The sequence below is a fragment of the Ipomoea nil genome, unplaced genomic scaffold (genome assembly GCF_001879475.1).
Source record: "Ipomoea nil cultivar Tokyo-kokei standard unplaced genomic scaffold, Asagao_1.1 scaffold3321, whole genome shotgun sequence".
In the NCBI taxonomy this organism is placed as follows: Eukaryota; Viridiplantae; Streptophyta; class Magnoliopsida; order Solanales; family Convolvulaceae; genus Ipomoea; species Ipomoea nil.
The window spans coordinates 2736888-2753162 of NW_017619749.1; the positions used below are offsets into that span (position 1 = coordinate 2736888).

At 34.2% G+C, this 16275-nt stretch overlaps 2 protein-coding genes across 2 annotated transcripts; both read left to right on the forward strand.

Moving 5' to 3' along the window:
• The first annotated feature begins 4497 nt into the window (after positions 1–4497).
• On the forward strand, positions 4498–7940 carry LOC109170406 (oligopeptide transporter 2-like). Its single transcript, XM_019319515.1, has 5 exons — positions 4498–5110; positions 5705–6277; positions 6368–6620; positions 6719–6901; positions 7317–7940. The coding sequence occupies exons 1-5, from the start codon at positions 4515–4517 to the stop codon at positions 7929–7931; spliced, it is 2220 nt and encodes a 739-aa protein (XP_019175060.1). The 5' UTR covers positions 4498–4514; the 3' UTR covers positions 7932–7940.
• Positions 7941–10205: 2265 nt separating this feature from the next.
• LOC109169797 (oligopeptide transporter 2-like) lies at positions 10206–13464 on the forward strand. Its single transcript, XM_019318688.1, has 5 exons — positions 10206–10801; positions 11096–11668; positions 11752–12004; positions 12103–12285; positions 12684–13464. Exons 1-5 carry the CDS (start codon positions 10206–10208, stop codon positions 13296–13298), a joined length of 2220 nt encoding a protein of 739 aa, XP_019174233.1. The 3' UTR covers positions 13299–13464.
• Positions 13465–16275: the final 2811 nt, after the last annotated feature.

The following is a 16275-nucleotide window of genomic DNA, read 5'->3' on the forward strand; positions in this document are numbered from 1 at the left end:
AGTTATTTTGTTTGGTTGTCTTTCGTGTAGAGAACAATTCGGAGTTGTTTGCAGCACCTCCTGGTGTGGGTTTGCCTACTGCCCAAGTTGTTCCACCAGTCCCTCCTGCCGAGGTGTCTACCCCTGCTCAAACGACATCATTCAAACTACGGACCCATTATTCTTTATGTGCTTTAATAATAACATGTAATTAGCTATAAAAAAAATATAATTAGCTACAACTTCTCATCTATCATTGTACTCCGGGAAACAGTTACACATTACAAACGGATATACACGTTCTCAATTTCACCAAGTGATTGGTTCATTACACATATATTGCAAATTACAATTCGTTCATAACTTTAAGCTAATCAGCAACTTGCACATGCATAATAACACCGGTGCATACATCTCCTATCATCTAACATTTTTCCACTCCCATATGAAAGCTAGACCCATTCACCAACTTGTCCTATATTCTGTATTATCAAATGTAAAATGCAAAAACTTCATTTCGCACAGATTGCAACACATACGTCAAAGTAGAGGTTGCGGTGCATGCATAGTGGGTTCAAACGCACGCCATAGCTATGTTACGTAATGCTGATTATAAAGCTTCGATTTCCCGTTTTGCTACCACTTCTAACAATTCGCACACACACCCACATAGCCCTTTACGCAGACATATACCGTTTGAACTGAAATCGATTATCGCCGACACATGGAGTTGCACACACATGCACTGTCGGTCGCACACACTTCACCATACCAACTGCACACACGTCTACACAAAGACCAATACAAACCCAGTTCAAATGCACATACCTGTAGCCGTATTAGCCATTTCCGCCACAGAAATTAGTACACCTTCGATATCTTCTTGCTCACCACGTTTTAATCACACCATTTAACATAATATTACTGCAATCTACTACCATTAATATCACATATATTCATATGGTAAATATTCCGTTTAATTTGTAACCATAAATAATTACACTATTAAAATTACTTCTTCACCCTTATGATTAAAATACTACCTTAATTACATTACAATCTCTTTCAATCTCAGCCTTCTATTAATATTGATTTAATGGATGGGATGGGATCTCATGATCACATCCATCTATGTGACCTCATGGGATCCGGAGCCTATATATATATATATATATATATATATACTTTTAATTTTATATTGATAACCATAGTCTATGTATATACTTTAAGAAAATATTCATTATTAAAGATTAAAGATGAGATATAATATAAAAAGTAAGTTATTTATTAGATTACCTAATATAATTGTCTTACTAATTGATTCAATGCTACTATGTATAATTCATATATTTGAAAACTTTTTAAATCGAAATATCCATTAATTGCCTTAATAATTAAAATAATTGTTAGTCAATCAATATTCAATAGTACTAAAAGTATTATTTGAATTTTTATACATAAAATATAATATTATTAAATCGAAATAATTAAAAATAATGTGTCCATATTACAAAAAATTTTATAATAGTAATTTTTATTGCATAATAGAATTTGGCAATTATTAAACATTCTTTATGGTAATTATTGTATGACTTTTAATACTAAAATTATTAGGTAGAATTTTTATAATTAAAGTATAATATTCTTAAGGTAAAATATTGCTTATATATGGTTTACCCGTATTAACCATCACTATTTTAAATTAATAAATAATTCTTTTAATATAATATATTATTAAATCTAAACATATGATTAATATTTATTCAATATTATTACGGAAGTATTACAATTATAAATTTTACTCCGTATTAAATTTTAAATGGCTTAGCATATCGAAGCAAACATGGTAAGTCAATAACATTATTTTACATTAGTAAAGTGATTTTATATCAAGGAATGTCAGATGAAGAATAAAATCAAAATAATACTCTATTGAAAAAAAAAGCTACGGTACTTAATCATTTTTTTCCTAAAAAAAAAAAAAATAAATGGCAAGAAAAACGTCTTGAAGGGAAAGACAAACTACTCTCTTATTACAAAAAATGTACACTTTAAAAACGGAGAAATTGAATCGAAACAAAGTCCAATGCTTTTATATATTGACAACTAAAAAATGCTTTTAATTTCATTTTGGTTTTTATTGTATTCTTAGTATGGTTCCCTCTATAAGTCTATATATATTTACATATACACATAATTCGTCCCTCGATCACAAAACTTTATCATCTTGATGAGCAAGGAACTCTTTTGCTTCCCGATCAATCTTTCTATATATGTATCTTCTCCAAAAAAAAAAAAAAAGACAAAAAAAAATATATATCAACATTTTTTCTTATGAACCACTTTTGTTGTTTAAAAACCATAAAATACAAAAAAATAAAAACAAAACAAAACCCAAAAAGAAGAAAAAAATAAAAGAAACTAAGATGATGAAAACCTCACCAATGTAAATCACGTATCAACCTCAACTGTGAAAGATCACATGATGATTAGAAGTCTATTGCTTCCCGGTCAATCTTTCTAGATCCGTATAGTATCTTCTCCACAAAAATAGACCAAAAAAAAAAGAATATATAACATTTTTTCTTACGAACCACTTTTGTTGTTTAAAAATCAAAAAATACAAAAAAATAAAAACAAAAACAAAACCCAAAAAGAATAAAAAATAAAAGAAACTAAGATAATGAAAACCTCACCAGTGCAAATCACGTATCAACCTCTACTGTGGAAGATCACAGGATGATTAGAAGTCTATTGCTTCCCGATCAATCTTTCTAGATCCGTATCTTCTCTACAAAAATAGACAAAAAAAAGAAAAGAATATATCAACATTTTTTCTTACGAACCACTTTTGTTGTTTAAAAATCAGAAAATACAAAAGAATAAAAACAAAACAAAACCCAAAAAGAAGAAAAAATTAAAGAAACTAAGATAATGAAAACCTCACCAACGTATCAACCTCAACTGTGGAAGATCACAGGATGATTAGCAAAAATCAATAAAATAATTAACCTTAGTTGGGGTTGTGTATGGTCATATAAGGTGTATTTATACACAATGGATGAGATCAAAAGGGTTTGGTATTGAAATTATAAAATGGTAAGAGATCTCAAGAAAGGTAAAATCTTTAATATTATTAAAATGCCATTTTGTCTAAATATTTGATATTACAAAAATGCCTCTAAGTTTTGGGGGGAAAACTTGGCTAGGAATATTTTACTTTTATATATATATAGATATAGATATAGATATAGATTATAAAAGTAGCTACATTAAAATCGTGGGCATTAATTTTTTTTTTTGAATGTTACTAGCTCTAGCTCGAAATCACAATCTTCCAAATGGAAGTCCAACCCGGATACCATTAGACCACATAGTCCTGGTAATCGTGGGCATTAATTACAAGTTGATTTTCTTCCTTTTTTCTCAAAAGGCTCGACTTAAACATAGAGGCTATTTCTTTACTTACTGCACACAAGGTGCTCTCACACTGTCGCTGATGAGACTAGATATCTGATCATTCTTTTTCAAACTTTACCCGTGTGACCAACTGAGCTGTCCATGCACATTACAGGTTAATTTTCTAAAAACGCAAAGGAAACAATCTCCTAAATTATATATATATATATATATATATATATATATATATATGTATATGTATATATGTGTGTGTGTGTGTGTATATATATGTATATAAAGATCTCTTACCACCACTTCATAATTTATTGCTTTTCATATATAAGTGAGAAGAAGCGCAATTGTTATGCCGTGGAACCGTGTCCACAAGGTGGTGAACACGGTTCTATATTCATAATTATTGAACTCTATGTTCATAATTATAAAACTTTATATTCATAATTTTTCATTTATAATAAGCATCCAAATATTCTTGATTTCTGTTCCTGTTTTCTACCATATATACAGAACTACAAAAGGGTATAATATCAGCTATTACCATTCTTGATTTCCAAAAAATTTGACCAACTTGCCATTAATATCAATTACTAATATCAATTAACATATAAGCTAATATTATGTTATGTGGTCGAAAAATATTATTACGAGGAATATCAATTATGTGGTCGAAAATATAATAAGCATCAAAGTATTCTTGATTTTTGTTCCTGTTTTCTATCATGTATACGAAAATACAAAAGGAATATAACTTGCTATGAATATCAATTACTAATATTAATTGTCTATCATATGATTAGATTAGATTAGATGACATACTGAATGACAGTGTAGGTACTGAAATACATAATCTCATCTTATTGTTGGGTAGGATGCATATCTGTGCATTATACCGAAAAAGCAGGTATAAGACGACTTCCATTACCTTACCTGTCAAACCCTACAAATACTCCCAACCATTCTCTTGTGTCTTTAGATTGTATTTTTGTTATCCTATTATCCTTACTCGATTCTCAAAACACATACTACATGATACTTTGATTTCACAGTCTAAATTCTAAAACCCATTCTTCTTCTTCTCTGGCAGCTGGATACATACAAGTTTCTTAGATTTAAGAGTTATGGCTTTAGGCGAAAGAGACTTGGAAGCTCCACAAAATGAGACCATTACGGAAGAAGAGACGGACTCGCCGGTGGAACAAGTCCGGCTCGTCGTCTCCACTCACGACGACCCTTCCCTTCCTGTTTGGACGTTTCGAATGTGGTTCCTCGGCTTGCTCTCCTGTGCTCTCCTGTCGTACGTTAACACCTTCTTCGGTTACCGGACCGAACCACTCATCATCACCATGATCTCTGTCCAGGTTGCGACGCTGCCGATAGGCCGGTTCATGGCCAAAGTTCTGCCTGAGAGGACATTCCGGCTGGGTTCGTGGGAGTTTTCGTTAAACCCAGGACCGTTTAACATGAAAGAGCACGTCTTGATCTCGATATTCGCGAATGCTGGCTCGGATTTCGGTAACGGCGCCGCTTACGCGATATCGATTGTGGATATTATAAAGGCTTTCTATATGAGAAACATCTCTTTCTTCACCGGTTGGATCCTAGTTACCACTACCCAGCTTTTAGGGTATGGCTGGGCTGGAATGATGAGAAAGTACGTCATAGATCCAGCAGAGATGTGGTGGCCAAGTAGTCTTATTCAAGTCTCACTTTTCAGGTAATGCTGATATATAAGTTTTGTCTGATCTATATATATATAGTTTCGAAATTGAGACTAAATTAAGAGCTACCCAATCAAGTTGATTTGGTTAGAAGTTTCACCCCTTTTGGGGTGATTTATTGGTATTCTTTATTTTGACTGCAACTATTTTGACTGTAACTTGGTTTAAACCCGTCAGGTATAAATAACCTTGTGGAGTTGTGGTTATTGATCTACATTTGGTCCTAAATTTATATATGTCAGATCACTTTCAATCCCTTTTTTATCCATATTTGATCATAGTATTATTTTGCATGATATTTTTGGTCCCAAAATTGTTGAAATATTGCCTTCACTTAGAATTTTTTTCAAAAAATAAACATAATAATAAAGCACGGTAAATTTACTCTGTATAAAAATGATCCAAATGCATGTGTATTTAAAGACATTTCAACTATTTTGTTGACGGAGGACCAAAATAGTATTGCCACCATAATACTAGGACCATATGTAGATGATTTGATAAAAAAAAAAGACTAAAAAATGAACAGTCACTCATAAATATATGACCAAAAATAGAATTAACTCATCAATATGATTTAATTAATGCAGAGCACTGCATGAGAAAGACGAAAACAGAAACGCTATCTCCAAGAGCAAATTCTTCGTGATCGCACTCGTATGTAGCATGATTTGGTATGTGGTCCCAGGTTTTCTGTTCCCGACCATTTCCAACCTTTCCTTGCTATGTTTGCTGTACCCAAAATCAGTACTAGTTCAGCAAATAGGGTCCGGAATGAAGGGCCTAGGAATCTTGTCCTTCACCTTCGACTGGTCCGTCGTAGCTTCCTACCTCGGCAGCCCTATGGTCACTCCCTTCTTCGCCATCGCCAATGTTTTCGTCGGCTACGTCGCTGTCGTCTATGTTCTCATTCCCATAAGCTACTGGTGGTTTAACTTCTACGACGCCAAAAACTTTCCCTTGTTCTCCTCCCACTTGTTTACCAGTCAAGGCCAACCCTACAACGTTAGTGCGATTGTTAACGACCAGTTTGAGCTGGACACCGTGGCATACGCTCAACAGGGCCGTGTAAACCTCAGCATCTTCTTTGCTCTTTCTTGCTATGCTCTCAGTTTTGCGGCAGTTGTTGCCAGTCTCACTCACGTCGCTTTGTTCAATGGAAAGTAAGGATTTTTATTATTACTTTTTAAAGTTTACTCGTTTGCACTTTGCATTGCACACTCTCAGATAGTGACTGTAATGATGTATAATAGGGATATATATCAGAGTTTCAGATCTTCAAACAAAGGAAAGCAAGATATACACACCAAGCTTATGAAGAAATATAAAGACATTCCTGGTTGGTGGTTCCACCTGATACTTGTGCTCTCGTTGGTTCTGTCTCTTGTTATGTGTATCTTCATGAAACACGAGGTTCAGTTGCCATGGTGGGGACTACTCCTCGCGGTTGCTATTGCCAGTATTTTTACCCTTCCCATAAGTATCATTACAGCCACTACAAACCTGGTAATTAATTAATTAACACCCGAACATGCATTATATTATTTTACTTTGGTTTTTAACTGTTTAAACTCTTATTATATATGGTTTTGTAAATATTACAGTCACCTGGGCTGAACGTTATCACGGAGTACATTATCGGTCTGATTATGCCTGGGAAGCCAATAGCCAACGTTTGCTTCAAAACGTTTGGATATATAAGCATGACTCAAGCTGTTTCCTTTCTCAATGATTTTAAGTTGGGACATTACATGAAGATTCCTCCGAGATCAATGTTCATAGTTCAGGTATATTTATACATGTTAAATTTCGATTGGTGGTCATGTAATTATATATATATATATATGTAAAATTATATTAAAATGACAACCTCAACCAAGTTGGCCGTTGCTATGAGTAATCTAAGCTTTGTTTGTCTTTTAATTTGTTGGCTAGGGCCAACTTTGTCCAATTAAGTTGATCCTATTAGCTTGGTAGGGGCAACCCTATCCAATGTGGTCCTATTAGTTTGGTAACCACAATGTTTCAAATTTCACTTCCAGTGAGAATGGTTTGTAGTCCTTCTCGATTTACACTGGACAATTATTATATTTTTTGAAGTGAGCTTAGATTGACTAGGTGATTCTTTGCCAGCTAAGTTTACAAGGCAGTATCTATATATATATATTTGTTGTAATTTTTCTTTCTCTTGAATATATACAGATTGTTGGAACCTTTGTAGCTGGTACCATAAATATGGCGGTGGCGTGGTGGCTACTAACGACCGTTCCCAACATATGCCAAGACACTTTGCTTCCTCCAAACAGTCCGTGGACCTGTCCGGGCGATCGCGTGTTCTATGACGCGTCAGTAATATGGGGCTTATTAGGGCCGCGGCGAATTTTCGGGTCAATGGGACGTTACAGCGCCATCAACTGGTTCTTCTTGGGCGGCGCTTTGGCGCCCGTTTTGGTTTGGATGGCTCATAGAGCCTTCCCGAAACAACATTGGATCAGCCTTATAAACCTGCCGGTGCTCCTCGGAGCGACAGGGGCGATGCCGCCGGCGACAACCTTGAACTTCAACAGCTGGTTGCTTGTCGGAACAATATTTAATTTCTTCGTGTTCCGGTATAGGAAGAATTGGTGGGGGCGGTACAACTATGTTCTCTCGGCGGCATTGGAAGCAGGGCTGGCTTTCATGGCGGTGATCTTGTACTTCTGCGTTGGCATGACGGATGTGAGCTTTGATTGGTGGGGAAGTCGAGGAGAGCACTGCGATTTGGCTTCTTGCCCAACCGCACCTGGAATACAAGTTGATGGATGTCCAGTTTTTTAGTTTAAACTAGTATGCGACCGCCTAAAGATTATAAATATTGGAGTTATTTTATGGTAGTAAAATTAGTATTGTAAATAAATTTCATGTGTATGTAAGCTTTATTCATTTATAATTTTTTTAATATAATAACTATGTTGATTAGTTACGATAAATTTTATAATATACATGTGTGTGTGAAATTCAATTAAAGATTGAGATTTTACTTGGCTAATTAGTTAAAATAATAAACATTATTAAGACTTATAAAAGTTATTTAAAATTATAAATTATTAAAAATTTTTTGGTAATCCGCATTAGTAGTTGAAATATAAATCCTATCGAAATCACTACAAATCAATATTTTAAGACCCCAATATTTTGAGATCCAAAAATCGGTTTCTTCAATAATAATTCAATAATTGAGAGTGGTTGTCATTGACTCTTGTTGATGGTCATTGCATATTTTGAAAGCATTAATAATCGAAATTCTTTTCTTTGAAATTTCAAATATTTAAATTATGCTATGTAATTAAAAATTATTAATGTTGTTAAATTTCATATATGAAAAGGAGATATGAATTTTATTCTGTCTTTCGGCGGGAAAATTTATCAATTTGTTTTATCAAAGGAATGTGGCTTTATTATCGTAGAGGAAAAGGATTAAATAGTTACAGTGTTAATTAGGAAAACTAACTAGCTTGCATTTGTTTTTCTTCTCTGACGATTTAGATTCGTGTAGGTGGTTCTTATTTTATTCTCAATTACTTTTCTTAAATTGATGTTTTTTAGAAATAATGCTAAGGACTCTTTAATAGTAGGCTAGTAGTACGTACAGTATAAAATTCTAACATTGCATGTAAATTAATTATATTCGATCAATTATACTATTTGATCCTAAAATATCAAATCCAATCCAACCTACATAAGCCAAAGGATGATATAGGAGCGCGTAACGAATGCTGAGGAAAAAACTGAGAACTAATCGCTATTTGTATGTTCAAATTTAATGGATTAGATGCTCTCTACTTGCCTAACTCTCCTACAGATTCCTTTTCTGTTTGTTGTGCGTTTCATTACATTGCAGGTTCAGAAGAGGAGGACCTTGATATATAGCAACTGGGTATGGAAGCTAAGAGTGATCGAAAGATGCCGGCTTTTTCTGTGGCTCTTCAAGTCGGATTGTGGCTGCAACTAGTAAATGCATGCATGTCATTTTCGTATCTACATTCAAAGGAAGTCGGTTAATTAAGTTACACCTTAAATATTAAATCAAAAGTCGTGTTAGTTATTATACCTCAAATGAAAAGTAATATAGATATCATCGTTGTCCCTTAGTCTATTAACCAGCTCTTTTCCAAGCTCCTCAATCTCAAGTATGTACCGAAGAGCCTCATAAGTCCACCATCCAAAACCAAAATAAAAACCAATGCCAATATCAATAAATGGGTTCAAATACCACAAAAGCCGTAACATATTTATTTAACAGGCGATGGAAAAATAGATTCACTGTTTTCTGAAAAATTCATAGAAGAAATCAACATAATATGGAAATACGTAAAAAAAAATTGAATTTTTCTACCGAAAAAAAAGTGACTAAAACAGCAAGTTAGATGAAAAAAAAAATAACATGTCAACATTTTATTTTATTTTATTTTTTCATGTAAGCAAATTAGATGGGTTACTTATTAGAAACTTGCTAAAAATGCTAGATGAAAAATAATTAGAAGTATAATAGTCTAGATGGATCATATTTTAATTCATGGTGCTAGATGAACAATCACTGTCATTATATGGGCCTATTTAAAATAAGAAAATACTACATGTACTCTCATTCCATACTCCCTACTTTTACTTCCACACACTTTATATTGATGTATACAATTTTACAGGGTTCACATGAAGAAAAATAATCTATCAAAGCCCGCCAAAGTAAATTTGAGAGATTTAGGAGTAATGTAGTAGAACTCTTTACAATAAGAGTTTGTGTTATTATATGATTATGACATACTAAATGACGGTGTACGTATTGAAATACATAATCTCATCTTTTTGTTGATTAGGATTCATATGCATTATACCGAAACCTTATATAAGACGCGCGACTTCCCTTGCCTGTCAAACCCTAAAAATACTCCCAACCATTCTCTTATGTCTTTAGATTATATTTTTGTTATCCTATTATCCTTACTCGATTCTCAAAACACATATATACTAAATGATACTTTAATTTGACACAGTCTAAAACCCATTCTTCTTCTTCTCTGGGGGCTGGATACATACGAGTTTCTTAGAGTTATGACTTTCGGCAAAAGAGACTTGGAAGCTCCACAAGATGAGACCATTACGGAAGAAGAGACGGAGTCGCCGGTCGAAGAAGTCCGGCTCGTCGTCTCCACTGACGACGACCCTTCCCTTCCTGTTTGGACGTTTCGAATGTGGTTCCTCGGCTTGCTCTCCTGTGCTCTACTGTCGTACGTTAACACCTTCTTCGGTTACCGGACCGAACCGCTCATCATCTCCATGATCTCTGTCCAGGTTGCGACGCTGCCGATAGGCCGGTTCATGGCCAAGGTTCTGCCTGAGAGGACATTCCGTCTCGGTTCGTGGGAGTTTTCGTTAAACCCAGGACCGTTTAACATGAAAGAGCACGTCTTGATCTCGATATTCGCGAATGCTGGCTCGGGTTTCGGTAACGGCTCCGCTTACGCAGTATCGATTGTGGATATTATAAAGGCTTTCTATATGAGAAACATCTCTTTCTTCACCGGTTGGATCCTAGTTACCACTACCCAGCTTTTAGGGTATGGCTGGGCTGGAATGATGAGAAAGTACGTCATAGATCCAGCAGAGATGTGGTGGCCAAGTAGTCTTGTGCAAGTCTCACTTTTCAGGTAACCTTGATAAGTTTTGTCTTATCTATATATATAGTTCCAAAATTGAGGACAACCAGTCAAGTTGGTACGGTTGAGTTGGAAGTTTCACTCTCTTAAGGATGATTTATTGATTTTTTTATTTGGACTACTTTTAATTTTGGTTTAAATACATCAGTTATGAGTAATCTCGTAGTCATTGACCAACTATGATCTATGATCACGAGGCTAGCTTGTGGCTGCGATTTTTCTTGTTACCTACAAAAATATATGCGATTGTATTATATGCTGATGAATATGATTTAATTAATGCAGGGCACTGCATGAAAAAGACGAAAACAGAAACGCAATCTCCAAGAGCAAATTCTTCGTGGTAGCACTCGTATGTAGCATGATTTGGTATGTGGTCCCAGGTTTTCTGTTCCCGACCATTTCCAACCTTTCCTTGCTATGTTTGCTGTACCCAAAATCAGTACTAGTTCAGCAAATAGGGTCCGGAATGAAGGGCCTAGGAATCTTGTCCTTCACCTTCGATTGGTCCGTCGTAGCTTCCTACCTCGGCAGCCCTATGGTCACGCCCTTCTACGCCATCGCCAATGTTTTCGTCGGCTACGTTGCTATCGTCTATGTTCTCATTCCCATAAGCTACTGGGGGTTTAACTTCTACGACGCCAAAAACTTTTCCTTGTTCTCTTCACACTTGTTTACCAGTCAAGGCCAACCCTACAACGTTAGTGCGATTGTTAACGACCAGTTTGAGCTGGACACCGTGGCATACGCTCAACAGGGCCGTGTAAACCTCAGCATCTTCTTTGCTCTTTCTTGCTATGCTCTCAGTTTTGCGGCAGTTGTCGCCAGTCTCACTCACGTTGCTTTGTTCAATGGAAAGTAAGTTTTTTTAATTTTTTTTTTTTTTAAAGTTTGGTTAGCACTGCACACTCTTAGATAGTGACTTTGATGGTGTATAATAGGGATATATATCAGAGGTTCCGATCTTCAAACAAAGGAAAGCAAGATATACACACGAGGCTTATGAAGAAATATAAAGACATTCCTGGTTGGTGGTTCCACCTGATCCTTTTGCTCTCATTGGCTCTGTCTCTTGTCATGTCTATCTTCATGAAACACGAGGTTCAGTTGCCATGGTGGGCGCTACTCCTCGCGGTTGCTATTGCCTGTATTTTTACCCTTCCCATAAGTATCTTTACAGCTACTACAAACCTGGTAATTAATTAATTAACACCCGGACTTGCATTATATTATTTTACTTTGGTTTTTAACTGTTTAAACTCTTATTATATATGGTTTTGTAAATATTACAGTCACCTGGGCTGAACGTTATCACGGAGTACATTATCGGTCTGATTATGCCTGGGAAGCCAATAGCCAACGTTTGCTTCAAAACGTTTGGATATATAAGCATGACTCAAGCTGTTTCCTTTCTCAATGATTTTAAGTTGGGACATTACATGAAGATTCCTCCGAGATCAATGTTCATAGTTCAGGTATATATACATATTAAATTTCGATTGGTCATGTAATTGTATATGTAAAAATATATTCCATTGGAGGTTGGTTTGAGTAATCTATGCTGGTTTGTCTTTTGTTGGCTAGGGCCAACTTTGTCCAATTAAGTTGATCCTATTAGCTTGGTAGGGGCAACCCTATCCAATGTGGTTCTATTAGTTTGGTAATCACAATATTTCAAGTTCCACTCCCACTGAGAGTGGTTTGTGGTCCTTCTCGATTTACACTGGACAACTATTATATTGTTTGAATTGATAGCTATGGGAGCAAGCTTAGACTGTTTAACTTTCTTGTGATTCTTTGCTAGTTAGGGTTACAATATATATATACATATAATTTTGTTGTTGTAATTTTTCTTTCTCTTGAATATATACAGATTGTTGGAACCTTTATAGCTGGCACCATAAATATGGCGGTGGCCTGGTGGCTACTAACGACCGTTCCCAACATATGCCAAGACACTTTGCTTCCTCTAAACAGTCCCTGGACCTGTCCGAGCGATCGCGTGTTCTATGACGCGTCAGTAATATGGGGCTTATTAGGGCCGCGGCGAATTTTCGGGTCAATGGGACGTTACAGCGCCCTCAACTGGTTCTTCTTGGGCGGCGCAGTGGCGCCCGTTTTGGTTTGGCTGGCTCACAAAGCCTTCCCGAAACAACATTGGATCAGCCTTATAAACTTGCCGGTGCTCCTCGGAGCGACAGGGTTGATGCCGCCGGCGACAACCTTGAACTTCAATAGCTGGTTGCTTGTCGGAGCAATATTTAATTTCTTCGTGTTCCGGTATAGGAAGAATTGGTGGGGGCGGTACAACTATGTTCTTTCGGCGGCGTTGGAAGCAGGGCTGGCTTTCATGGCGGTGATCTTGTACTTCTGCGTTGGCATGACGAATGTGAGCTTTGATTGGTGGGGAAGTCAGGGAGAGCACTGCGATTTGGCTTACTGCCCAACCGCACCTGGAATACAAGTTGATGGATGTCCAGTTTTTTAGTTTAAATAGTTTCACTGTTAATTAGGAAATACGTACTAACTTGTTAGATTCGTGTGCTTCTTATTTTATTCTTAATTAGTTTTCTTTTTTTTAGAGATATTAAGGACTCTTTAAGAGTAGGCTAGTAGTTCGTAGAATATAAAATTCTAGGGAGTAACATTGTAAATTTTATCCGATCTATTATACTATTTGATCCTAAAATATCAAATCCAATCCAACCTACATAAGCCAAAGGATGATATAGGGGCGCGCGTCGGATGCCCAGAACTAAGTACTAATCGTAATCGTTCATGTGTGTATCCATATTTAATAGATCAAATGTAAAAAATGTGATGACATTTTCGTAAATAATTCAAATTCTGGTGCAAGTAATATGTGTTAAAGGTGTAATTAACTGGTGCAAGTAAAAAGTATAAGTAAAATCACTTTAAAGTGCAATCATTTTCACTTAATTCACTTAAAAGTGTATCATTTTCACTTAATAGTGCAAGTAATTCACCTTTTAAACATTGATGCACCTAATGATAACGTCTTCCACATGGGTGCACTTGATGATAACGTTTGCTGCAACTAATGAGAACGTTAGGTGCACTTAATTGATGCTAAGTGTACATTATTTGTACAAGTCAATTATGTTAAAAATGCAAGTAACAAATTTATACAGTGCACTTAAATGCAAGTAAAATGTATTAAAAATGCAACAAATAATTAATATACACTAAGCAAATAAATTGGACATGCCATTGCTTACCCATCCATCTCCTGCAATTCTTAAGAACGTTAACCATTGTTCCACTTACATACTCCTCCATGTCCCGCTTGTTGAGCCACTCAACAATATTCTTAGCATCACATTCAACTTGCACCTGTCTATAACCACTCTTTCAACCTTGTGCATAATTATTTAGACAAAGCACAGTTACGTTGCCACGTTGGTGCATGTTTTTAAAATTTGAAGAATTGTACTGCGTACTAGCTAGCTCGGTTTTAAACATAAATTAGTAAAACTTTTTTAAAAAAGGGTCATCATATTCTTGATCTTTCTTTACAATGAATAAACAAATCTTTTGACCAGATTCAATGTACTTCACAATAATTAATCCTTGAGAAAATGATAGGAATATCAACTTGTCAAGACCTTTCAAAATATCTCCATGACCTTTACCTAATGATAAAAAAAAAAAAAATCAAAATGATAAAAATTAATCAATAAATATTTCTAGATCGAACATCATAGATACGTCCATTAGCCCATAGCCCCACTATAACAATTAAATTAAAGATAATGCCCTACTGCACAACTTTATCAGAATTGATTGGAAAATGATAATTATAAAAATTTAAATTTAGTTTCACAAAAATTGACTTTTTTAATTTGAACTGGTTATTTATAAATAATTTAAACAAATTTATCTCGTTACACGTGTAGTGATCTTTTGTGTAAATTTAAGATAATGTCTTGCAACGTAACTATGAAAAAAGAGTAGTTGATTAGGTGGGGCATGGGTGCATAAATCTCGTACTTAAAGATCACGAGTTTAGTTATTGCCAACATTTGGTTTAGCTTGTTGCACAAGCACTTTCTAATGCAGTGTCTACTGTCTAGTGGGCTGGGCTACGCTATTGGAAAGCAACATATAATCTTTACTCAAGGATGTACGCGGATCAATTTCACTTTTATATAATTAGGTTGCACATTTTATTTGTATGGAACTTATTTAAGTTAACATTAATATGAACATATCATTGAGATTTTGTATTATTTAATTTGATTAATAAACTGGATTAAGTCAAAAATATATAAAATTTAATAAGAACCAATGATGCATGTTAGTACATTTTTAACTGGAATAAAAATTGTGTTATTAGTATAAGTTGTATTAACTATTAAGTGTTTATTATATTTTATATGTTATTTGTGTTATACCTATACATTTTCTTTCCATTTGACCGTTCACATTTTTCATTTTGACTTTTCTTTAACATTAGTGTTTAACTGAAAATTTAAAAAATTATTAATAATTAAATGTCATTAAGTTCATTGGTGATGTACATTTATACTTTATAAATTATATCCTTAATATTTTATATTTTGTCAATTATACTCTTACCATGTAAAGTATAAATACATAACTTAAGAGTCTCTCTTTCATTATTATCTTACTAATTTACTTGATCTAGAATAAATGCATTATTGTATTATTGCCAATAGAACATTATTGCATGTTTTATTTATTATGATATCAATTTTTTTATATTTTTTATTTTGGAAAAGGTTATGATAGCAATTTTTTTTTTTTTTTGAATGCTGAAACTCTAATTATAACAAAAATAAAAATTATTATAAACAACTATTTGCATTTGCAAAAATATATAATCATTTTGAAACACAATATCTACTAAATTTAATGTGATTTAAAAAAAATTATGAGATATAATATTTTTTTTTGTCATCAAAAATTAAAGTTTAATTTTGTAATAGTTATAAGATTTATGTGTTTATTTATTTACTTCAATAATACCATTTACGTATCTTTTTGATTTATCGAACATTTTTCAATTACAAACCATACTTAGTTTATAACTAGTTAAAGATATTTATGTGAAAGGGCATGATAAAAAACAACAAAATTTGAATAATTTATTATCTAAATAATCACTTATCACTTTATAAAGTATTGAATGGCATATAAACAATCACTTATCATCAGTCAGTATTCTATGTTTTTTTTTTTTTTTTTTTTGAAAGATCAGTATTCTATGTTTTTATTCATTTAGTTTGGATGTGTTTTGATTATTTTAATATTATTTCCAAGGCCGTAAGGATACTTACGTGTTTGATTGTGGTTAGTTTGTCTGGTATTCATGTCAAGGCAATTAGGCAAATCACAAGCTTTGTCTAGAAGATTAGTATAATCACGTACGGCTTCCTCTAATGGATCGGCTCGGCTTAGAAGGCTTGGCTATTAATTAATAC